Source organism: Phyllobates terribilis, unplaced genomic scaffold, assembly GCF_046119375.1.
Source record: "Phyllobates terribilis strain yellow unplaced genomic scaffold, ASM4611937v1 Scaffold_5__5_contigs__length_657084704, whole genome shotgun sequence".
Lineage (NCBI taxonomy): Eukaryota > Metazoa > Chordata > Amphibia > Anura > Dendrobatidae > Phyllobates > Phyllobates terribilis.
The window spans coordinates 520,489,624-520,515,512 of NW_027362765.1; the positions used below are offsets into that span (position 1 = coordinate 520,489,624).

The 25,889-nt window shown below is 42.6% G+C and overlaps 1 protein-coding gene across 3 annotated transcripts in view; it reads right to left on the bottom strand.

The window, feature by feature from the left end:
* Positions 1-25,889, bottom strand: part of PIK3AP1 (phosphoinositide-3-kinase adaptor protein 1) — a 153,385-nt gene that overhangs the window by 85,351 nt on the left and 42,145 nt on the right. For all 3 annotated transcript variants that reach the window (XM_073685714.1, XM_073685715.1, XM_073685713.1), the window contains exons 3-6: positions 15,504-15,619; positions 12,950-13,094; positions 8,345-8,487; positions 6,017-6,149 (exon numbers count right to left, since the gene is read on the bottom strand). In XM_073685714.1, the coding sequence (XP_073541815.1) occupies positions 6,017-6,149; positions 8,345-8,487; positions 12,950-13,094; positions 15,504-15,619 (537 nt within the window). The remainder of the gene's footprint in view (positions 1-6,016; positions 6,150-8,344; positions 8,488-12,949; positions 13,095-15,503; positions 15,620-25,889) is intronic.

A 25,889-nucleotide genomic window follows, 5' to 3' on the forward strand; every position in this document is an offset into this window, starting at 1 on the left:
ACATTTAAGCTTGTGGGTGCAACTTGAAAAAATTTGAAAAATTCACAGGATATGAATACTTTTTCAAGGCTATATATATATATATATATATATATATATATATATATATATATATACATACATGTATATATACACATAGTGCTGCTCACCATTATCGGCACACCTTCATTTTTTTCATAGAGTGTACAATATCTTCATAAATAAATGGAAATGTACCAAAGTTATATTCGCAGGATTTTTTAATTAGTGGTCCAAAGTAATACAACAATAAAACATTGTTTTTCAACTTCCATGTTGAAATGTCAAATAAAAAAACAAAATAAACAGCATGTGTAGCAATAAAGGCACTCCTAATTAACAGTTGGTTGCACAGCCTTTGGCAGTGCTGACAGCCTCCAAACGTTTCTTGGAGCCATCTATAAGTTTCTTGCACTTCTCAGCTGAAATTTTCTCCCACTCTTCCTTTGCAGCTTGTTCAAGCTCTTGAATGTTTGCAGGGTTCTTTTTCCCAAAGGCAGATTTCAGCTCACCCCAGAGATTTTCAATGGGATTGGGGTCAGGACTTGCTGGCCATTTTAAAACAGTCCATTTTTTCTTTTTCAACCATAACTGTGTACTTTTGGATGTGTGCTTTGGGTCATTGTCTTGCTGGAAGACCCATGATCTTCGACTCAAACCAAGTTGTCTTACACTGGGTAGAACATTTCTCTCTAAAATCTCTTGATAATTCTCTGATTTCATGATTCCTGTGATACTGTCAAGGACTCCAGTACCGGATGCAGAAAAGCAAACCCACAGCATTATGGATCCTCCACCATGCTTAACTGTTGGTAAAGTGTTCTTTTCCTTATAAGTTTCATTGTGCCGTCTGTAAACAAACTGTTGCTTTGCATTGCCAAAAAGCTGTATTTTAGTTTCATCTGTCGACAGAACATTTTCCAAGAAGGATTGTGGTTTGTCAAGGTACTCTTTGGCAAAGATCAGTTGTTCCTTTTTATGTCTTTTCTTCAGCAATGGTTTCTTTCTTGGCCTTTGCCCATAAAGCTCTGCTTTGGTACTTGCGTATGGTACTTGTTGAAACCTTGACACCAAACTGTATCAGGTTGGCCTTCAGGTCTTTGGATGTTTGACATGGTGTTTTTTCCACCAATCGCACTAACCTTTGAAGACATCTCTCTTCAATTTTCCTCTTTCCCCCATGTCCAGGAAGGTTCCTGACGGTTCTGTGCTTGGCAACCTTCTTAATAACATTGCACACTGTTAAAACTGGGATATCAAGGTCTTTGGAGATGGCCTTATATCCTTTGGAAGTCTTGTGTTTGCTAATAGCAGTTCTGATGTACTCAGACAGCTCATTTGTCTTCAGCATTGTGACAAAGGAACAGGGTCTACCATTTGGCTTTTTAAAACACTGAAGTCATCATTCATTGGCAAATTCATGTCACATGGGGACCAATTTATTAATAACAGGCGAATCTCTTTTGTGATTTACCATAGGCGAGTCAAAATGTGTTTCCATACTAAATTAATTTAAAGGGTGCCATTACCAGTGGCACAGCAAGCTTTAGGTTTTTCTATTTTTCCCTCCCAATGTTTTTTGTTTTAAATTATTGTTTATCATTTGCTCTTTTGTATTTGACAAGTGTTCTATACAAAAAAAACTGTTTCACTTCATTCATTTTTTCAGGAGATATTCCACATTATGTACTTAAACTTCATGGGTGCCAATAACGAAGAGCAGGACTGTATATTATAAATATATATATATACACATATACACAGTGGGTACGGAAAGTATTCAGACCCCATTCAATTTTTCTCTCTTTGTTTCATTGCAGCCATTTGGTAAATTCTAAAAAGTTCTTTGCTTTCTCTTTAAAGTACACTCTGTACCCCATCTTGACTGAAAAATACAGAAAAGTAGACATTTTTGCAAATTTATTAAAAAAGAAAAACTGAAATATCACATGGTCATAAATATTCAGACCCTTTGCTCAGTATTGAATAGAAGCACGCTTTTGAGCTAGTACAGCCATGAGTCTTCTTGGGAATGATGCAACAAGTTTTTCACACCTGGATTTGGGGATGCTCTGCCATTCTTCCTTACAGATCCTCTCCAGTTCCATCAGGTTGGATGGTGAACGTTGGTGGACAGCCATTTTCAGGTCTCTCCAGAGATGCTCAATTGGGTTTAGGTCAGTGCTCTAGCTGGGCCAGTCAAGAATGGTCACAGATTTGTTCTGAAGCCACTCCTTTGTTATTTTAGCTGTGTGCTTAGGGTTATTGTCTTGTTGGAATGTGAACCTTCGGCCAAGTCTGAGGTCCAGAGCACTCTGGAAGAGGTTTTCATCCAGGATATCTCTGTTCTTGGCCACATTCATGTTTCCTTCAATTGCAACCAGTCGTCCTGTCCCTGCAGCTGAAAAACACCCCCATAGCATGATGCAGTTCCTTGGGCAGTTCCTTTGAGCTCATGATTCTCATTTGGTCTGACATGCACTGTGAGCTGTGAGGTCTTATATAGACAGGTGTGTGCCTTTCCAAATCAAGTTCTATCAGTTTAATTAAACACAGCTGGACTCCAATGAAGGAGTAGAACCATCTCAAGGAGGATCACAAGGAAATGGACAGCATGTGATTTAAATATGAGTGTCTGAGCAAAGGGTCTGAATACTTATGACCAAGTGATATTTCAGTTTTTCTTTTTTAATAAATTTGCAAAAAATTCTACATTTTTTTTTCAGTTAAGGTGGGGTGCAGAGTGTACTTTAATGAGAAAAAAATATGAACTTTTTAGAATTTACCAAATGCCTGCAATGAAATAAAGAGTGAAAAATTTAAAGGGGTCTGAATACTTTCCGTACCCACTGTATACGTTGTACATGTGTATATATATATATATATATATATATATATATATATTTATATATATATATACATACAGGGTGGTCCAAAAGTAGGTGGACAGAAAATAATAACATTTGAATTAGGCTGTTGCTGTAACTGGGGAACAACTTGATTCATTAGAAATTCGAGATACTTATCTCCTGTGACTGTTCCATCAAAAAATATTGGTCCTAAAACACCAAAACTTGAAATACCACCCCAAACATTGACACCAGGCTCATTTAGTTGTTGCTCTAATGTTAAATGCATGTTCTCATTATACCAGTAAATACAATTATGTCTGTTAATATGGCCGGAGAATTTGAAAGAAGCTTCATCACTCCACATAATGTTATCTAAAATTACTGGATTTTCTTCAATTTCGTTAAACATAACCTCACTAAATTACAGCCGCCTGTCTGGATCATCCTCCAATAAACCATGAATTAGACGTGGACGATAAGCTTTCCACCCAATAGATTTCAAGATTCGCATGATAGAAGCTCGTGAAATTCCCAATTCCAAAGAGGCTCTTCTGGTGGACTTTTTTGGACTCTGAACAAATGTTTCAGCAACAAGTTGTTTATTATCTTCTGTACAGACTGTTTTGGGTCGACCAGTTTTTGGAGCATTAAGGATTGAGCCAGTGGCATTGAATTTGTCACGAATGCGGTAAATGGTTTGTCTCTTTGGGGCTTGAGTACCAAATATTTCAACCCAATTTGCTCTAATGGTTTCAGCATTTTTAGATTTCCAATACTCTGTTAAAATCCATTTTCTTTTTTCTGTATTTAAATTATTTGCCATTATGTGTTATCTGAATTATCTGAAAAGAAAACAGATTTGGGGGAGATCTATCTGTGAATACTAGATCTGTGAAACTGGCTCAGTTGCCATTAGCAAACAATCAGATTCCACCTTTCATTTTCCAAAGAGTCTGTGAGGAATGAAAAGTGGAATCTGATTGGTTGCTGAAGGCAACTGAGCCAGTTTCACTTTACACCATGTTTGATAAATATCCCCCTTCATAACCTTATTATACTTTCTGTCCACCTACTTTTGGACCACCCTGTATATATATATATACAGACACAAACAACATATATATATATATATATATATTTATATCATATATATATATATATATATATATATATATATATATATATATACAGTACAGACCAAAAGTTTGGACACACCTTCTCATTTAAAGATTTTTCTGTATTTTCATGACTATGAAAATTGTACATTCACAGTGAAGGCATCAAAACTATGAATTAACGCATGTGGAATTATATACTTAACAAAAAAAGTGTGAAACAACTGAAAATATGTCTTATATTCTAGGTTCTTCAAAGTAGCCACCTTTTGCTTTGATGACTGCTTTGCACGCTCTTGGCATTCTCTTGATGAGCTTCAAGAGGTAGTCACCGGAAATGGTCTTCCAACAATCTTGAAGGAGTTCCTAGAGATGCTTAGCACTTGTTGGCCCTTGTGCATTCACTCTGCGGTCCAGCTCACCCCGAACCATCTCGATTGGGTTCAGGTCTGGTGACGGTGGAGGCCAGGTCATCTGGCGTAGCACCCCATCCCTCTCCTTCTTGATCAAATAGCCCTTACACAGCCTGCAGGTGGGTTTGGGGTCATTGTCCTGTTGAAAAATAAATGATGGTCCAACTAAACGCAAACCGGATGGAATAGCATGCCGCTGCAAGATGCTGTGGTAGCCATGCTGGTTCAGTATGCCTTCAATTTTGAATAAATCCCCAACAATGTCACCAGCCAAGCCCCCCCAACACCATAACACCTCCTCCTCCATGCTTCACGGTGGGAACCAGGCATGTAGAGTCCATCCGTTCACCTTTTCTGCGTCGCACAAAGACACGGTGGTTGGAACCAAAGATCTCAAATTTGGACTCATCAGACCAAAGCACAGATTTCCAATGGTCTAATGTCCATTCCTTGTGTTCTTTAGCCCAAACAAGTCTCTTCTGCTTGTTGCCTGTCCTTAGCAGTGGTTTCCTAGCAGCTATTTTACCATGAAGGCCTGCTGCACAAAGTCTCCTCTTAACAGTTGTTGTAGAGATGTGTCTGCTGCTAGAACTCTGTGTGGCATTGACCTGGTCTCTAATCTGAGCTGCTGTTAACCTGCGATTTCTGAGGCTGGTGACTCGGATAAACTTATCCTCAGAAGCAGAGGTGACTCTTGGTCTTCCTTTCCTGGGGCGGTCCTCATGTGAGCCAGTTTCTTTGTAGCGCTTGATGGTTTTTGCAACTACACTTGGGGACACATTAAAGTTTTCCCAATTTTTCGCACTGACTGACCTTCATTTCTTGAAGTAATGATGGCCACTTGTTTTTCTTTACTTAGCTGCTTTTTTCTTGCCATAATACAAATTCTAACAGTCTATTCAGTAGGACTATCAGCTGTGTATCCACCAGACTTCTGCACAACACAACTGATGGTCCCAACCCCATTTATAAGGCAAGAAATCCCACTTACTAAACCTGACAGGGCACACTTGTGAAGTGAAAACCATTTCCGGTGACTACCTCTTGAAGCTCATCAAGAGAATGCCTAGAGTGTGCAAAGCAGTCATCAAAGCAAAAGGTGGCTACTTTGAAGAACCTAGAATAAAAGACATATTTTCAGTTGTTTCACACTTTTTTGTTAAGTGTATAATTCCACATGTGTTAATTCTTAGTTTTGATGCCTTCAGTGTGAATGTACAATTTTCATAGTCATGAAAATACAGAAAAATCTTTAAATGAGAAGGTGTATCCAAACTTTTGGTCTGTACTGTATATATATATATATATATATATATATCAGTAATTAATTAGAATTTTGTGTTTTTTTGCCTGTTTTTTTATATACACTAAGACAGTATAATAGACGGTAAATAATGGAAATAATACAGGACACTACATTTTGCATATTATATGCATGCCAGTATTTTAGCTTTGTGTATTTAGCAATCAAAAAGGTTGATGGAGTAAAAATAAAAGAGTCCAATCTTGGCTCCAGATGAGTTGATTAAGTCCACGGGACCTATTACCTGGTGGAAGCAGAATTTTTAGAGACGCCTTGCATTACTTTTGAGACATAATATGGTAAATATTTACTCACTTGCATCCACGTTCTCTTCTTCTATCTGGTTAATTCCAAAGAGGTGCAGCCCACTGGCAGGAATGTTGTTCTTTAGTGATTCCGTCAATGTTTTGTCAAGTAAATCTCTGTCATATGGCATAATTTTAAATGCCTGTAAAAATATATGCTGTATATAGTATTCAAGAAAAAGACTCAATCTGCTTAACTACAAAAATAAAGATTGTAATTTTCCAATGGCACAAGGAGAGCAGCCACAAAGAATCTAAGTTCTCATTAGCTGCCCCTTTCCATTATCTGATTCATGACCTCTCATTCAATTGTAAAAAGTTGATAATAATAACAACAACATATATCTATGGTAATGTGTCTGACTGCAAGTCTATAAAAAAAAAAGACTTTTCATGATCTTAAAAGGGTTGTCTTACATTCTTAAATGGATAAAACAGTGGTTCAATGGTTAGCACTGTTGCTTTGCAATGCTGGTGTGGCACCCCCACCGATCATACATTGATGACCTATCCCAAGGATAGGCAATCAATGTTAAAGAAGTTGTCTACCAATTTCACATTGATGTCCTATCCATAGGATAGGGCATCAATGTATGATCGGCCAGGGTCCCGCACCCGGCACCCCCGCCGATCAGCTGTTATCAGTGCCGGCGGCGGCCACCAGCCGGAAGTGCTTACCCGCGGTGTTTGACCGTCCATCTGTAGTGACCGCTGCGGGGTACTGCACATCTCATTGAATTAACTATGAGGCAGATGTGCAGTAACAAGCGCCGGCCACTACAACTCAATGGCCAAGCACCGCAGGTAAGCACTTCCGGCCGGCGACAGCCACCACCAGCACCGATAGCAGCTGATCGGGAGGGGTGCCGGGTGCGGGACCCCGGGCCGATCACACATTGATGCCCTAGGGCATCAATGTGAAAGTAGTGGACAACTCCTTTAAAATCATGGACAATGCTTTTAAAAATCCTCTTTGTTCTCCAGAAGAGAGAGATTTTTAATTCTATTGTTTACGGAAATCTTAATGGAAGTCTTCAAACTGAGGCTGGACAGACATCTGTCTGAGATGGTTTAGTGAATCCAGCATTGAACAGGGGGTTGGACCAGATGATCCTGGAGGTCCCCTCCAACTCTACCTTTCTATGATTCTACAGCTCATTGTCACTACTACAGTCTGTCAGCAGTGGCTGATCTTCTTGGCAGGGAGTTCAGGGCTTACAAGCTATTTGGTATACAGCTAGAAAGTAGGGATGAGACGACCAGTGGAAGTTCGGGTTCTGGTACCCGACCCAAACTTTATTTTAAAGTTCGGTTTGTGTACCAGGACTGTACCCGAACTTAAACCAGAACCAGAACCTCATTGAAATCATGGGGACCCGAAGTTTTGTTTCTCTCTCTCTCTGCAACGGACTTCCCCTGGAACGCCAAACATTGCAACCGACTTCCAGGAGAAGTCCGTGGCGTTTAACACCAGACACTAACTGTCCGGTATGAACATCAAACTTTTAAGTTCGGATTCATGCATCTCTACTAGCAAGCACTTCTCTGAATCTGGCCAGCATCAGTGCTCCTGTGCTCCTCTGATATTGCAGAGACAAAGCTGCCTCTACCGGCAGAATCTAGGAGCGCACAGTTCAGGCCAACAATGCTAATGGCATGAACTAGCAATCATCAGGACACTTAAAAGGGTTGTCCCCTGTTCTGTCTTCAGGAGCACACTGCTCCCCTATCTCTTGGCATCCTACTTGCCAGTGACAATTCGTTCTTGAAGACAGAACATCAGACAACCCTTTTAAGTGTCTGTAAGGTCTGGATTCATTTTACCTTAGCCTTAAGAAAATATTCCAATGGAAGATTTTCCCATATAAGTGCTAATCGAGTGTAGATAAGACAGCACAAAGACTAGGCACAATAGCCAAATCCACATGGGCCATCAGTTTGTGAACAAAAAATTGCAAAATGCACTACCTTGGTACTTTGGTACAATTCTCAAACCAGCCTCTCCCATTAAATACAATAGGTTTGTGAATAAGGGATGACATGCATTCACAAAAAAATTTTAATTCTGATAGAAAATGTTCTGCTTCTCACAGATGACTTTTACATTGTTGCTCTGTGATACTTACATGACATGCATTCACATTAATACTTTCATAACGGTGGATACACTGCAACATTGAAAAAAATGCTGCAGTTTTGTCTCGATTCCAAAATAATATAAAAAAAATTAACAAAGCCACAAAAAAGGCTTAAGTATGTACACCCTTTCAGCAGTGTGAAAGCAGATTTGGCCTGATACATTTATTTTTAATATGCATTTTATCAATTATTTTCTCACCTGGCACATAAATTCAACAGGATTAGATGCATTGTCGAGTAAACTACTAATTTCTTCCATGTCTGTGAAGTAAGATATTTTGGCTTCACACATAACTAGATTTCCAGAATAGACTTTCAAAAATACCAATCCGGATGGTAGATCTATGAAGAACAATACTATATTTATTATAGATCAAGGGTGCATTAGAAGCTTCACTAGATATAAAGTGTGGGACAGAGTAAAGAAACTTATGGGCATTAAGGGATTCACCAAATACACACCGCTATGGCGTAATCTCAATTTGGGTGAAGAATCAAAGTTAAAGGGTTTTTCTGATTGGGAGCAAAAAGGGATCTAGTCGATAGAACAATTATTTACAAACTCTGTCCTTAAAAGTTTTCAACAGCTCCAAGAGAAATTCAATTTATCGCGTAACACTTTTTACCAGCATCTACAAATGCTTTCAGCTCAATCGGGTCTAACAGATCTTAGCATACAACATCATCCTCTAATAGATACTATTGCTTCTATAGGTCATACAAAGGGTTTAATTTCTACCATATACAGATGCCTATTGTCATCCCAACTGGATAATCACCCTCTGACAGTTAAAGCTAAATGGGAGGGGGATGTAGGCCCTATATCGATGGAGCAATGGAGAGAGATTCTAGAAACTGTTTCCAAATTATCTCCCTGTGAGGCCCAAAGGCTCTCTCAACTATATTTCATTCACAGAGTGTACAAAACTCCAAGCTTTTTACACGAGATACGATATCGCCATGATGCAAAATGCCCTAGGTGTGGGATAGTGAGGCACATTTGATGCATATGATGTGGGAATGTAGACAGAGAGGCCAATTTTGGAATGAGGTCAAATCCTTCATAGAAAGGGTGTATGGAGTGAAATTGTTAACAGATCCCCTTATTTGTATATTGGGAATATTTGAAGATGGAGTGGATCCCGATTTTCCCCTGTTTATAGTTATATCTCGTATCTTATTTCAATCACGTAAACTTATTGAATTTCATTGGTTAGACACACAACCTCCAACTATGGGAGAGCCAAAACGAAGGATAAATAATATAATCTGGTTGGAAAGAGGAGTCGGTCATAAACATAACTCTATTCGCAAATTATAAAAAGATATGGAGTCCTTGGTTGGATACTCCAGGGCTGCCCACAGATCTTCTAATTAGAGATAGAATATTTATTATGCTATCCCTTTAATTGTTAATCCCTTTTTTTTCTCTTCTTCCCCCCTTCTACAAATGTTATACTCCATTAGTAGAATAATGGAGTATAACATTTGTAGAAGGAGGGAAGAAGATAAAAAAAAGTGACTAACAATTAATGGGATAGCATAATAAATATTCTATCTCTAATCTTCACTAAACCCAAATACCAACATTCCTGCTCTGAAAAGGACAATGGTTCTCTCTGGAATGTTGGGATTTGGGACTAGTCTATATATACTGTTAAAAAAGGACACCAGTGACAAAGTCGATGCAAAAATGACAAAAAGAACGCCATGAAAAACGCCTCTGGAAAAACACAGCTGGTGTTCTACAGAAGTGCTTTATATTTGAAAAACTCAATGTCTAAAATACGTCATGTACACATATCCTTAGATAGGTGACTAAACATGCGCCAATTTTATCATGACGCATGAACCACTGTGGTGAATTGGGCTTATATTCAGACTTTCTAGTTTAAACTGTGGACAGATTAGACAGGGTTAATAAATCTGCCCCATTATGTATTTGGCCAGTTTTGTAGATGACTGGAAGATTAGACAAAGAATGAAAACATTCTAAAATACAAATACAGTTATATGAAAAAGTTTGGACATCCCTATTAATCTTAAGCTTAATGTTTTATAAAAATTGGTGTTTTTGCAACAGCTATTTCAGTTTGATATATGTAATAACTGTTGGACACAGTAATGTTTCTGCCTTGAAATGAGGTTTATTGTACTAACAGAAAATGTGCAATCTGCATTCAAACAAAATTTGTCAGGTGCATACGTATGGGCACCCTTATCATTTTCTAGTTTTAAATACTCCTACCTACTTTTTACTGACTTACTAAAGCACTTTTTTTGGTTTTGTAACCTCATTGAGCTTTGAACTTCATAGCCAGGTATATGCAATCATGAGAAAAGCTACTTAAAGTGGCCACTTGCAAGTTGTTCTCCTGTTTGAATCTCCTCTGAAGAGTGGCATCATGGGCTCCTCAAAACAACTGTCAAATGATCTGAAAACAAAGATTATTCAACATAGTTGTTCAGGGGAAGGATACAAAAAGCTGTCTAAGAGATTTAACCTGTCAGTTTCCACTGTGAGGAACATAGTAAGGAAATGGAAGAACACAGGGACAGTTCTTGTTAAGTCCAGAAGTGGCAGGCCAAGAAAAACATCAGAAAGGCAGAGAAGAAGAATGGTGAGATCAGTCAAGGACAATCCTCAGACCACCTCCAGAGAGCTGCAGCATCAACTTGCTGCAGATGGTGTCACTGTGCATCGGTCAACTATACAACGCACTTTGCACAAGGAGAAGCTGTATGAGAGAGTGATGCGAAAGAAGCCGTTTCTGCAAGCAGGCCACAAACAGAGTCGGCTGAGGTATGCAAAAGCACATTTGGAGAAGCCAATTTCTTTTTGGAAGAAGGTCGTGGGGACTGATGAATCCAAGATTGAGTTGTTTGGTCATACAAAAAGGCGTTAAGCATGGAGGCAAAAAAACACAGCATTCCAAGAAAAACACTTGCTACCCACAGTAAAATTTGGTGGAGGCTCCATCATGCTTTGGGGCTGTGTGGCCAATGCCGGCACCGGGAATCTTGTTAAAGTTGAGGGATGCATGGATTCCACTCAGTATCAGCAGATTCTTGACAATAATGTTCAAGAATCAGTGATAAAGTTGAAGTTACGCAGGGGATGGATCTTTCAGCAAGACAATGATCCAAAACACTGCTCCAAATCTACTCAGGCATTCATGCAGAGGAACAATTACAATGTTCTGGAATGGCCATCCCAGTCCCTAGACCTGAATATCATTGAACATCTGTGGGATCATTTGAAGAGGGCTGTCCATGCTCGGCGACCATCAAACTTAACTGAACTGGAATTGTTTTGTAAAGAGGAATGGTCAAAAATACCTTCATCCAGGATCCAGGAACTCATTAAAAGCTACAGGAAGCGACTAGAGGCTGTTATTTTTGCAAAAGGAGGATCTACTAAATATTAATGTCACTTTTCTGGTGAGGTGCCCATACTTATGCACCTGTCAAATTTTGTTTGAATGCAGATTGCACATTTTCTGTTAGTACAATAAACCTAATTTCAAGGCAGAAACATTACTGTGTCCAACAGTTATTCCATATATCAAACTGAAATAGCTGTTGCAAAAACACCAATTTTTATAAAACATTAAGCTTAAGATTAATAGGGGTGCCCAAACTTTTTCATATAACTGTAAGTAACAACATTAGAGATGAGCACATCTCTTCGTGTAACCCCGTGTCCATGGTCCAGGTCACTGCTCTCAGGTCGTAGACAGGAGTTCCGTGAATCTCCTTACTCTCTGGGATCCCAGGCTCGGCTTAGAATTTGTCGGACTAGTGCGTTGTCACCTGTGCGCCAGTCGATGAATCAAATGCTGTACGGGGAACCTGGAATCTCAGGAAATTCACACACATTTATACACACATATCGTACATGCAGAGGACTACATGGAGAGGGCTGTAGAAACTACTGAGAGGGATGGGGACACAGCAGACAGGACTTATAGGCCCCTGCTGCTGCCGTGCTGTCCCGTGCAGTGAGTCTGCTCCTCCACCTCTTCTCCGCGTGAGATGCTGCTGGAAGGAACAGTGGAGGGAGCAGAAGATGCACAGTCACTCCTGCTCTTCCTCCACTATTGTCCCCAGTGTGCGGTCCGGGCACCTGACTACAGGTGAGTACTCATCATAGGGACGCACCATGCAGGAAGCCAGAAGCTGCAGCCAGTGAGCGCTCTCATCAGTCTGCCGTTCATTGGCCAGCATCTCTCTCCCTACATGACACGCCCCCTTTTTGAAGTCCTGATTCCTGCACTCTGCGTACCGCTCTCTCCCCAGTAATGGATATCAGAATGATTACGGGCGGGAGTGAGAGGGGCCCCATGCTGCTTGACACAGGGCCCCTTTCATTCCCGCCCGTAATCTTGACTGAGTATCTGCATAGTGGCAGTGTGGGTTGCTGCCCCTCTCCACCTCTGGACCCCGATGCAGTTGCACCGGCGGTATGTCCGCCCCTGATAGCTGTTATGTATTTGGCACAATAAGCTCTGCTTGATACGTTATCCCCCATTTTGGACACTGTCTATTTTTTCCTTGCTTGTGGAATTCATATAGGTCACAGCTGTTTTAGATTTGCGCCCCAGTGATTAGCTATCTAAGTACCTGCTTATATTATCTGGCAGGTAAAACATCTTTGTTGCTGCCATATTGTAGGCAAATATCTAGAATAAGTTATCATCTTCACACTTTATACATTCTTCTAATAAAATAGCTGAATGATAAAATCTTTTGTTAATGCTGAAAGTATTGAACCATTCTTTTAAGTGTTAAAAAAAAATCTTACCTGGAGCATCCACTGATAACATGTATTCATTTTGCAAAGTTGCAGGTAGACATGTAGAAGGACCATTCAGAGGGGTAAAATGAACCTCATTTTTAATCTGACTGTCCAATTTACACTTAAAAATTAGGTATATTTGTGTCTTTACCTGTAAAACATTTATCAAGGTTATAAGTGAAATTGAAAAGTACAAGTAGTTGTTTTATGATCATATTATGTTCAGTCTCTTGTATCATTATAAAGTATATTTTGGACTTTATGTAAAAAAAAATGTCCCTAAGCACTAACAGGTAGGTAATTGCAACTTACTTGCTTGTTGTGCCCTGCGCCGTTCTTCCTCGGCAGAGAACAGTCACAGACCGCTCCTGCCGGGGATTCAGCTGCCTCTGCTGACGCTATGGGGCGTGACTTCTGATGTCATTCTGATTGACAGCCGACTCTCCCAGTTAGGCAGCGGGAATTCGGCTGTCAATGAGAATGACGTCGGAAGTCCCACTCTGTCAACAGCGGAGCAGAAAAGAAGCCTCCGCTCTGTCAACGTGACGTCAGCAGAGGTAGCTGAATCCCCAGCAGGAGCGGTTTGTGACCGCTTTGTGCCGGGGAAGAACGGCGCTGGGCACAACAGGCCTTTTTTGTTTTTAATAAAGTTCTGGATTTCGCCTTTATTGAAATGTAAATTGTATCAGATCAGTGAACTTAAAGAGGACCTGTCATTTGCTGAAAAAAACTGAGTTAAATACCTGTAAGATGGCCGGCGGACAGATTATTGATGGGAGATACAGGTATGTATCACGGAGGTGGTTGTCCACAGTGATGTAAGCCCAGAAGCAAGCTCCAGCACATAGTCCTGAGAGTATTAATAGGGCATGTCAAGGGACGGGTTTACGAGCAGCCAGAGAGATGGGTGGGACTTGCTGCTCACATATCCCACCCTGAGGCGTTGTATAGCGGATATAAGGAAGTCCAGCTGTATCATTAGTAAACAGTGAGTGGAGGTAAGAAGGCCTCCTGTGGGTTGTCTCCAGATTAAGTTGTTATACTGGATGCCATCCAGCTGAGTGTACTGGAGTATCACTAAAGTGCCATTATTGAACTGTTTATTTTGTTTTGCCTGCGCTGAAAGGCCTTTTATTTTCCTTTGCTTGTGGCATGCTTTATGAAGAGTTAATAAACCAGCCTGGACGTTTTACTTACACTTCCCGTACCTAACTCAACGCAACCGAGTGAGTAGAAAACTTTACATGGCTTATAAAAATCCTTGAGTTTCTTTGATTCTGCCGCTCTTTTCAATTTTGTGCTGCGTCACTCCATTGCAGAGATATACACATTTATTTCTTTTAGAGCGCAGTATGTGAAATCTCTGCTTGCAGTCCAATTGCACTTTCTTCACAATTTCTTCCAATGTTTTTGGAGCTTGTATGTGAAATCTCTGCTTGTAGTGCAACTGGGTGTTTCTTCCGAGTCTTCTCTGGGAGTGTGCGCTTTTACTCCTCCCTTCCAGGATCTTCTAATCACAGTTTGCTTGGAAGCATCTGATATTGCTAGATCAGCAGGGAGGGAGGGATAAAACCACACGCCCCCAGAGAAAACTCTCAAGAAACGCCAAGCTGCACTACATGCAGAGATTTCACATACTGTGCTCCAAAAACATAAAGGCCACATTCACACATTCAGTATTTGGTCAGTATTTTACCTCAGTATTAGCAAGCCAAAACCAATAGTAGAACAATCAGAGGAAAAGTATAATAGAAACACGTCATCACTTCTGCATTTATCACCCACTCCTGATTTTGATTTACAAATACTGATGCAAAATACTGACCAGAAACTCAGGGCTTTTTAGCAAATGACAGGTCCTATTTAACTTCATTCAATAGCAAATGCAATGACTAACAAAATTGCAAACTACTTTTTTTTTCCCAAAAAGAGGTTTTCAGCCTGAAAAAGCACTGGAAATTGCCAGATGTAAGGTGTCTCACTTTTTTTCTACCTTGTTGTCCACTGATTGGTGTTAAGTGTAATCCATCTCTAGCCAGCTCTCCTATCTGTCAAACTACAAATTGGCATAACAGAGAGGTAGGCTTTCAATCCAGGACAGGCAATCCATTGGGTAATAATTACATAAGCAAAGCATGCTGGGAAGTGAGGTAAAAGGAAGTTCTAACACCTGTGGTGCTGGCTATATGTTGTTGAAGAGAAACTGCTTACTTAAAAAAAAAGTGAGTGGGAAGTTACAAATCAAAAGAAATTGGACAATATTAGACAACTATGCACAGCAAAGCAGTTTCAATTTTTTTTTAGGGGATGAGGACTTCAAGGCCAGGCATTTAATCTTGTTTTGGGTAAAATAATCAGTAGAATATATCCAGTAAATGTTGGCAAACTGGTCTAATCACAAATCCTTAATAAATTGATATTAACAGACTCTATCCTGCTAATGGCAAAGGTTATCCAACAATAACCTGAACAGCAAATCAGGCAAAAAAAATCCATGTTTTTATAAAATCCATTTAGTGTTAGATCTGTGAAAAAAACATTTTCAACAAATTGTACAAACCCCACAGCGTATCCGGTCCGGCTGTATGGTCAATAGTTTTTCAGTAATCGGAGGTGAAGGCAACTGTTCTTTATCACTTTCAGCATCTGTATCGCTGACGGAGCCACATCCAGAATCTAGAAGAAATTCAAAGAAAAATGATGAGCACTTACAGGTTGTATGATCATCAGCATGACAAATCCAAGTAGGATAACCTAGTCCTCATTTATTCAGACCTACCCTGGTTCATGATATGTAAACTACGGTATCTGACCCAAATAAATTATTATCCAAAGCCCAAAGAGAGATAGAAAAGTTTGGGAATATAAACTCATGACGACCTTTGACACCTTTAGAGCAAGAATGAATGTGTCACATGGATTTATGTCATTCTACATCAACTAAGGAATGTGCTCCTCAGACTTGTGGGGTCATCACAACCCTGGACCAGACCTCAATCACAGGATAATAAAACTTTCACACTCCTTATCTACGAACTATTCCAATATTTACGGCCACAACTGTTTCTCCCTCTCCTATAGTAATACTTCGGCTTTACGACTCTTCTCTCATTTGCTGCATTATTTCTGTGTCTTGCTGTGTATAAATATGTGACTCTTCAGATTTTATATTATACTAATGTAATGCAGGTGTCAGAAATGTAACACACAGAGACACAAATGAGGGCGGTCAGAGATGTGTAAAAAGCAATTTATATACTGTATATATACAGGGTGGGTCATTTATATGGATACACCTAAATTAAATGGGAATGGTTGGTGATATCAACTTCCTGTTTGTGGCATATTAGTATATGGGAGGGGGAAAACTTTTCCAGGTGGGTGGTGACAATGGCGGCCATTTTGAAGTCGGCCATTTTGGATTCAACTTTATTTTTTTCAATGGGAAGAGGGTAATGTGACATATCAAACTGCACATCTCATATCTTCACAGCATAGACAATTGCCTTCAGATGACCCCAAAGATAAAAGTTTAAGGGGGTCAGATTGGGAGACCTCGGTGGCCATTCAACTGGCCCACAACGACCAATCCACTTTCCAGGAAACTGTTCATGTAGGAATGCTCAGACCTGACACCCATAATGTGGTGGTGCACCATCTTGTTGGAAAAACTCAGGGAACGTGCCATCTTCAGTGCATAAAGAGGGCAACACATCATCATGTAGCAATTTCAGATATCCAGTGGCATTGAGGTTTCCATTGATGAAGAATGGCCCCACTATCTTTGTACCCCATATATCACACCATACCATCAAGATACGAGATGTGCAGCATCTGAAACAAGGGATACTGGAAGCCTGTGCTAGCATTTCTTCTGCGGTGTTGCTATTAGTGTGTCAAGAGTGGGAGAAGAGGGTTGCATTGACAATCCAACACAATGGGCAGCACTTTGAACACATTTTATAAGTGGTCATAAACTTGTAAAAAACTCATGAAAGAATAAAGTTACGTTTAAACCAAACACACCATTGTTTTTTTATGAAATTCTCAATAAGATTGATGTGTCACATGACCCTCTTCCCATTGAAAAAAATAAAGTTGGATCCAAAATGGCAGACTTGAAAATGGCCGACATGGTCACCACCCATCTGGAAAAGTTTTCCCCCTCCCATATACTAATGTGCCACAAACAGGAAGTTGTTATCTCCAACCATTCCCATTTAATTTAGGTGTATCCATATAAATGGCCCACTCTGTATATAACCAGGCTTTAAGCAAGTGCTAATTAACAAGAATGAACAGGTAATTTACAATAACAATGAACAATCTCCCAAAATAATGTGATGCGCCCTGGCGTGGGAGTCACCACGGCAGTTCTTTAACTCTGTGGATGGCCCTAACGGGGGACACCAGTTATTCCCGCTAGGCCGCAAGTCTTTTTCTAACAAAGTCAATTAAATCCAGTTTGGCTTTTTCCACTTCGCCCGTCCCCCTTCCAACCTCACATCCTAAACCCCACTGCCCCAGGTACCGTGGATGATCATTTGAAGTGACGGTCCTGTTCAGCGATGCAGCTCCTCTGTTTCTGCCGGTGTGACTCCTCTGACGCAGTTCTCTTTTATCTCCTCTTTGCTCGGCCGTTGGAGACGGTCTCTCGAGCCTTGGATAGCGGGGTTCAGACTTGTCGGTTGACGGGCAAAGTTGGGTACTGTGAAGTCAACACAAGCAGATCCCGGCTCTCCTCAGCGGCTGCGGCACTCGGGGGACCTCTGCGGTGAATCCAGCATTTGTTCACTGGCGTCCTCCTGTCCTGCCTCGTAGGTCTCTGCCTCCGACCTGTCAGGCTGGTTTCCTCAGCGCATCCAGAGCACGTCCCCTTCTCTCTGCAGCTTGGCGCGGAAATCACCTAAGGTTTGACGCGCTCGACTGTTATATTTAAAAACTCCTCACTGGATGTCACCTGACCGGGTCTCAAGTTCAAATCTGTTACCCCTTCAACGTTCCTAAGGCATCTTGGTTCCATTTGATTGCGGTCAACCAGCAGATGACAATAAGGCTTTTTGACTTCTATTACACTATGCCTGATGAAGAAACCTGAGTAGTTTCCAAAGCTTGCAACTTGTTACCATCTTTTCAGTTAGCCATTTAAAGGTATCAACCACTGAGGACTCTCAAATCTTAATATTTTTCTATCCAAAGCCCAAGGAGGGACATCATTTATAGTAAGTAACCGATCATTAGAAAACTGGTAGCCATAGTTTGTATTTAAGACTTAAAGCAAATATAGAACTAAAATGTATATATTTTATATGACTTATTTTACTTTACTAATGATAATACAAAATTAAACATAAAATAATGGTAAAATGTAGCCCTGTATCTAGTTCAGTATATAAATGATTGTCACATTCACAGAAAACACTGATGAAGGGGATAAACAACCTTGGCAAAATTTGACGCAAATTTTACAGCTACCGGTACTTATCATATGTTTTAGACATTTTTTTACACTTGATGTGATAAGCCGGCCTAACTTTGAGGAAACTCATGTATCTTAGAACCCAACATGCAACAAATTGGGCAGAAATGTTATTCCAAAGGTGTGATGCAAAGTAGGCTATCCAATAGGCGTAAAGTCGGATGAAAAGGTTCTACTTGGGCAAAAACTTACCAACTAGCGTAAGCCACTTTGATACATTTGATTTATATTACTTTGGTAAATATTCAGAATTTTCAATACAAGTAAAATGAGAAAGCTCAAAAGACACCAAGAAGACGGCCAGACATTTTTGGAGCGTTATGCATTAAAAAAAGATTACAGTTTAAACAGGTATGTGCACAATTTTTTTTTAAGGAGGTAAAAAACAATGAATTATCTAGTGGAAAAAAACACTCCTTCTTTGGGAAATTTTTTGAAGAGTTTTTTTTATTTATTTCTGATTCATTTGAAAGAGTTTTTGAAGCATTTTTTTTAGAGTTTTTTTTCCTGAAACTTTTTTTTAGCCTTCTGATTGATCAATGCCTAGTTTGGAGCAGGAGCCGCTAGAAAAAAAAGTAAAAAGTTTTTTTTCCCTCATGAAACACTGAACATATGAACTGTAAAATGATATTACAATAGAAATGAATAGGAAGAATCTTTCAAGCTTTTTCTGAGCAATTTTTCAGGCATTTTTTGAAGCAGACCAACTCAGAAAAAAAAATGGATTCTTTGCTATGCAGGGAGATAATGGTCTCATAAATGTTGGAGAAAGCAAAATTATCTATTGTTTAAATCAGGATATTTTGTTAAATAATTTAAAGGGAATCTGTCACCCCCTGGGACTTTTCAGACCTCTAATATGGGCATACAGGTGATAGAAATGTGAATCTATACTTACCTGTATCATACTTACCTCACCTCTTGTGGAGCAGGGAACTTGTGCTCAGGCGCCGGCCTTCCCAGCGCCTGCGCACAAGTTCCCTGCGCTCTTCTCCCCGGCAGGGAGAAGAGCGCCGTCCATACAGAGGAAATAGCGCAGGCACGGGATCCAGCCGGGAACTGCTCATCACAGGGCCCTGTGACGTGCAGGAGAGGTGGGGTAAGTAAGATAATAGGGCTAGTAGGCAGGGATTTCTTGGCGTTCGGGGGACACCTAGCTTAGCAGAAATCATTTAATAAAAATGCGATTACACAGAAACCAGACAGCTAATATGGGCCATACAGGTATGTATAGATTCCCATTTCTATCACCTGTATGCTCATATTAGCGGTCTGAAAAGTCCCAGGGGGGTGACACATTCCCTTTAAGGTTCAATGTAAAAAAAAATTTCACAGATTTTTTATTTCACGATGTAATTATAGGTCAGGAATACAATGAAAAGTACCACTTCTAGTATAAAGCTGACAGTAGGTGAGGGCAACAGCACAGTTCTTCCTTCATTGTACAGTGACATTTACACGTCACAGAACATGGCCACTAACCCTCCTGTAGTAAGTCAGTAATTTTTCTACTAAAGAAGTTGATCTAGCAAGAAGGAGAAGTAAGTCCTTTTTTATATTTCCTCTAGATAACTATCAGTCTAAGCTGAATGTGTCAGCTCTCGTCAGATTGCAGACATCACACAATTTTTGGCCTCGCAAGAACCATTATGAGAGATTGGCTGGGAATCCTTGGATCCGTTCAGGTTAAACCTGATGGACTTATGTCTACCTTCAACCTTAAAAACAATGACACACTCAAGCTTTGTGCTGGCTACGCTTTTTACCAGCATTACTTTTCACTCTTTAACCCCTATCTAGGGATCTGGTTTTTAATGCAGAGGTCCCCAGACTGCCTAGTAGCCACTGACAGGTCGAGTCAGTTAAAGGGCTTGTTCCAAGTTACTAAGTTATCCCCTATCAAGATTTCACTTGTTGATGAAAGAGGTCAACAACCATTCTGATAAGCCAAATGCAACATTAGGCAAATTGCACATGAAACCCCTACTTGTCATTCATTAGTGCGGATGGACTATAACAGTAGAAGAACAGCTAGGAAATAAAAGGTCAAGGCTCCAGTGGGCAGAAGAGTACGAACATTGGGTGAGGAAACTAGTGTCAGGTGAAGAACTAAGCTTAAAGAGAATCTGTCATGTCCCTAAACACTATGAACCTGTAGATATAGGGTTAATCTGCAGGTTTAATAGCATTACAATGCTTTCCACCTGTCTGACTGAAAGCACGGATGCTGGGAGAAAATTAACTTTATCCCTCCAGAGAGCTGCTTGCTTTCAGTCATACAGGCGTGCAGGGAGGAGTACTACAGTCACAGCTCATTACACAGGGAGAGGTTGTAACCACACCCAGACACTTTGATTGACAGTTTACTCTACACAGTGACTGCCAAGTGACTTTAGCTGCTCAGCCATGCTTCTATGACTGAAAGCAGACGGCTTCCTGGAGGAATGCACTGCTAACCCATTCTTCTAGGGATTAAAGTTTCACTTTTCTGCCAATCGGTGCAAGTCCCGGTGGTCAGACCCCCACAGATCAACAAGTTATCAGCTTTCTTGAGGACAGGTGATAACTTGTTTTAACCGGACAATCTTTTTAATATGGCTAATGTCTGTAAACTGGAGGGAGATGGTGAATGGTGTCTGTATAAAGAGATATATGGCCATGGGGCAGATGATAGTTACAGTTCATGTGGTGAGAGCCCCTGTGCTGGGGGAGCTATGAGGAAGGTGGTGTTGATATAAAGGGGATCAGGTCTGGGGCCTATATTTTTAATTAGAAGATCTGGAGGGGCTCTGTATCCATTTTGGGGTGTAAAGGAAAGGGGCTATATGTACTGTTTGTGTTTTAAATGCTGTAAGCCCTATTTAAATGAACGATGCCTAAAAAGCTTTATATGGCGTGCTGATTATGCCACTTTTTTAATCTGTTCTCTGCAACAGCCTTGGCCCATAACAGGCACCAATGGCACCTTCCCTGTGGGCTCCATCATTTATATTAGGGTTTATTAAAAGGGGAAAATAATGTCCATGGCTGTGATGGGGAGAATAATGCTGTATATCGGATGTGATGGGGAGAATAATGCTGTATGCCAGATGCGATGGGGAGAATAATGCTGTATGCCGGATGCGATGGTGAGAATAATGCTGTATGCCGGATGCGATGGGGAAAATAATGCTGTATGCCAGATGCGATGGGGAGAATAATGCTGTATGCCGGATGCAATAGGGAGAATAATGCTGTATGCCGGATGCGATGGGGAGAATAATGTTGTATGCCGCACTATTCTTCCCATCGAATCTGCAAGAAATGCCAACAAATGCTCCTAACAAAGCTCATGATGGCTCCTGATGGCAAAGCCTTTTTATTGATTTCTTCCTTGTGGCTAATCTCTTGGAACTTTTTAATACTAGTTCCACACCATTCTACACAATTGTTTTTCCAAAGTGTCAGTGCTGAAAAATCAAACCCTGAAGCCAAATGCAAATTAGCCTGGAAGGGTGTTGCACTTCGGGGCTAATTTGTATGTGGATTCACAGCTTAATTCCTCAGCGCTGGCACATCGTATTACTACAAAACAGGTATCATTTTTATTGTTGTTCTAAGGCCTATGCAGCCATACCATCAGTTTCATTAGTAAAATTATCCGGACAGGTTCGCTTAAAAAAAAAATCTAGGCAATTACTTATGTTCTACAGCTTCACTGGTAATAGCTATTACCTATTGTAGTGCCGGCGTCCCTGCCCTCTGCTAGGCAGGGACGCTGTTCCCCTCACCGCTCTGCTCCGTGCCCGGCGTCCCTCTCCCGCTCTGCTGGCAGCGCGCGCTCCTTCCCGGCCACTGTGCTTAGGGCGCGCGCGCGCGCCCTCCCTCCCTCTTAAAGGGGCCGCGCGCGCCGTCCTTAGGAGTCCCCGGCCAATGGCCGGAGGACTTTACCGTATATAAGGCACCTCCTCCAAAATGGAGGTGCCCGAGCAATGTTGTTTGCACCTGTGTCTCACCTGTGCTTCAGCCCTCAGGTCCCGTTGCCAGTTACCTGCCAGTTACCTGCCAGATTCCTGCCTGATTACTTGCTACCTGCCTGCTAGTCCGACGGTCTGCCTTACTAATCCTGTCAGTCTGTCTAAGGACCAGCCTGCCCGCTCACCTGGGAGCGCACATCAGATACCTGCCAGCTTGTCTGAGGTCCGACGGTCTGCCTTACTAATCCTGTCAGTCTGTCTAAGGACCAGCCTGCCCGCTCACCTGGGAGCGCACATCAGCTACCTGCCTGCCTGCCTGAGGTCCGACGGTCTGCCTTCCAACTCCTGTCAGTCTGTCTATGGACCAGCTTGCCCGCTCACCTGGGAGCGCTCTTCTGCTACCTGTCTGTTTGCCTACCCGGAGGCTCTGCCGTCACGTGCTGTGACCACCCGCCTGTCCAGAGACTTCTGCCCGCTCACCTGGGAGCGCTCATCTGTTGCCTGTCCGCTGGTCTTCCTGGAGGCTCCGCCGTCACTTGCTGTGACCACCCGTTCATCCAGAGACTCTCGCCTGCTCACCTGGGAGCTCACGTCTATCTTCAGCCGCCACAGGTCGTACCAACCCTATACCTAGAGACTGCCCCGGTCACTTGCCGTGACCTCCAGCCCGTTCACTCAGAGACTGTCCCGTTCACTCAGAGACTGTCCCGTTCACTCAGAGACTGTCCCGTTCACCTGCTGAGACTTCCAGCCCGTCTTCCCTGGTTGCCACCCGCTCCCTTACAAGGACCGCCTCCTTGTATAGTAGCTCTGAGGTTCCGCCTCCCAGACCCGTTACAGTTTGCTCGGGCCATGGAACCCGGTGGCACCCAAGCTCCCTCGCTCTCGGACCTGTGTCATGAACTGTCCCGTCAAAGGTCCCAACAGGAGTCCATCCTGGGTCACCTGCGGAATGTCAATACTCGCCTGGACACTCTGACTGCTCCACCAGCAACCTCCGCCAGTGCCATGTCTCGCAATCCGGCAGCTCCGCTGCCCACTAATACCATGGTATCCTACCCTGGACCCCGGCTTTCTGCACCTCCTCGCTTCGGAGGCGACTCCGCTCAGGCTCGGGGCTTCATAAATCAGTGCACCCTGCACTTTGAACTTTTGTCCCACCAGTTTAACTCCGACCGAGCCAAAATTGCATTCATCATGTCCCATCTCACCGGGGAGGCCCTGGCCTGGCTAAATCCTCTATGGGAGAGAGGAGACCCCCTGGTGTCCAACTTGCCTGCTTTTCTCACGGCTTTCCGGAAAGTCTTCGACGAACCCGGACGGAAGACCTCATCCGCATCATCGTTGCTACGCCTCCGTCAGGAAAGTCTCACCGTGGGCCAATATGCCATACGGTTCCGTACCCTTGCCTCGGAGCTGGCCTGGGATAACGACGCTCTGGTTTCCGTCTTCTGGGAGGGTCTGTCCGGCCGTATTAAAGATGAACTTGCCGGTCGGGACATTCCTACCACTCTCGATGACTTAATAACTCTTGCCACCCGGATTGACCTACGGTTCCAGGAGCGTGCCAGAGAGGTCACCCGTGAGAGGAGGTTACCACGTCTAGCTCCTACTTTTCAGAAACCCGTCACTCCTTCTGTCTCTAACCAGGTACACCCTCCTGAGCCTATGCAGGTCGACCAGACCAAGATGGTCAAGACCCGTCAGGACTTACGTCGTGCCGAGGGGACCTGCTTCTACTGTGGCAGTAAGGAGCACCGGATCCGTGCCTGCCCGGAGAGATCGGGAAACGCCTGTGTCTAGGTTCGCTCAGAGAGGTCCACCTAGACAAGAATAAATCCTCTCCATCTCTGCTGTTGTCAGTTTCAATCGTCTACTGGGAGAACCGTTATTTCGAACTAGTCCAACTGGACTCTGGAGCAGCCGGGAATCTTATTTCACAGTCCCTGGTAGAGAAATACCGCATCCCCACCAAACCTCTGGCTGTACCCTTGTCTGTTGCTGCCGTGGATGGGGGGCTCTTACCACGCCCCATCCAACTCATCACCGAATCCATTACTCTGCAGGTGGGAATGCTGCATTCTGAAAGTATCTCCTTCCATGTTCTGCCTGGACTCTCTCACGCCCTCTTGCTAGGCCTACCTTGGCTCCAGAAACATGCACCCGTTCTTGACTGGCAGACCGGAGAAGTCCTTCGCTGGGGACAGGGCTGCCATAAGACCTGTCTGGTTCCCGTTCATCCCGTCCGTCCTTCTCCTACCCCAGCTAATCTACCTGGACTTCCGATTCCTTATTGGTCTTATGCTGATGTCTTTAATAAAAAGGAGGCAGAGACACTACCCCCTCATAGACCATACAACTGTCCTATCGACCTGTTACCTGGTACTTCTCCTCCCCGTGGGCGTATTTATCCATTATCCGCTGCTGAGACCCGGTCGATGTCCGAATATATTGAGGAAAATCTGGCCAGGGGATTCATTCGGAAATCTACCTCCCCGGCGGGAGCAGGCTTCTTTTTCGTCAAAAAGAAGGACGGCTCTCTCCGTCCCTGTATAGACTATAGAGGCCTTAACCAGATCACGGTGAAGAATAAGTACCCCCTTCCGCTCATTCCGGAGTTATCTGATCATCTGAGGGGGGCTAGAATCTTCACCAAACTGGACCTCCGTGGGGCGTACAACCTGGTTCGTATCCGTCAGGGGGATGAATGGAAGACGGCATTCAACACCCGGGACGGCCACTATGAATATCTGGTAATGCCCTTTGGTCTCTGTAACGCTGCTGCCGTCTTTCAAGAGTTGGTCAATGACATCTTCCGGGACCTTCTCTACTCCTGCGTAGTGGTGTACCTGGACGACATCTTGGTCTTCTCTCCAGATCTCCAGACTCACCGGAGGGACGTTCGTCAGGTCCTGCTCAGGCTCAGGCAGAACCATCTCTACGCTAAATATGAGAAGTGCCTCTTTGAGCAGACCTCGCTTCCGTTTCTGGGCTACATTATCTCTCAGACCGGCCTACAAATGGATCCTGAGAAACTGTCTGCCATCGAGAAATGGCCCCGACCAGAGGGGTTGAAGGCTATTCAACGGTTCCTGGGCTTCGCCAACTATTACCGCCTCTTCATCCCGCACTTCTCTTCCCGGACTGCCCCAATTTCCGCACTCACCCGTAAGGGTACTAATCCCAAAGAGTGGCCGCCCGAAGCAGAGGAGGCCTTTCTTTCCCTAAAACAGGCCTTCTCTTCCGCCCCGGTGCTGCATCGCCCGGACGGCAACAAGCAGTTCTTCCTGGAAGTTGACGCCTCCTCCTCTGGAGCCGGAGCGGTACTTACTCAAAAATCATCTTCCGGGAGAATGGTAACTTGTGGCTTCTTCTCCAAACTCTTCTCCTCTTCTGAGCGCAACTATTCCATAGGAGACCGAGAGTTATTGGCCATCAAACTGGCGTTGGAGGAGTGGCGTTACCTACTCGAGGGGGCTCTTCATCCGGTAATAATTTACACTGACCACAA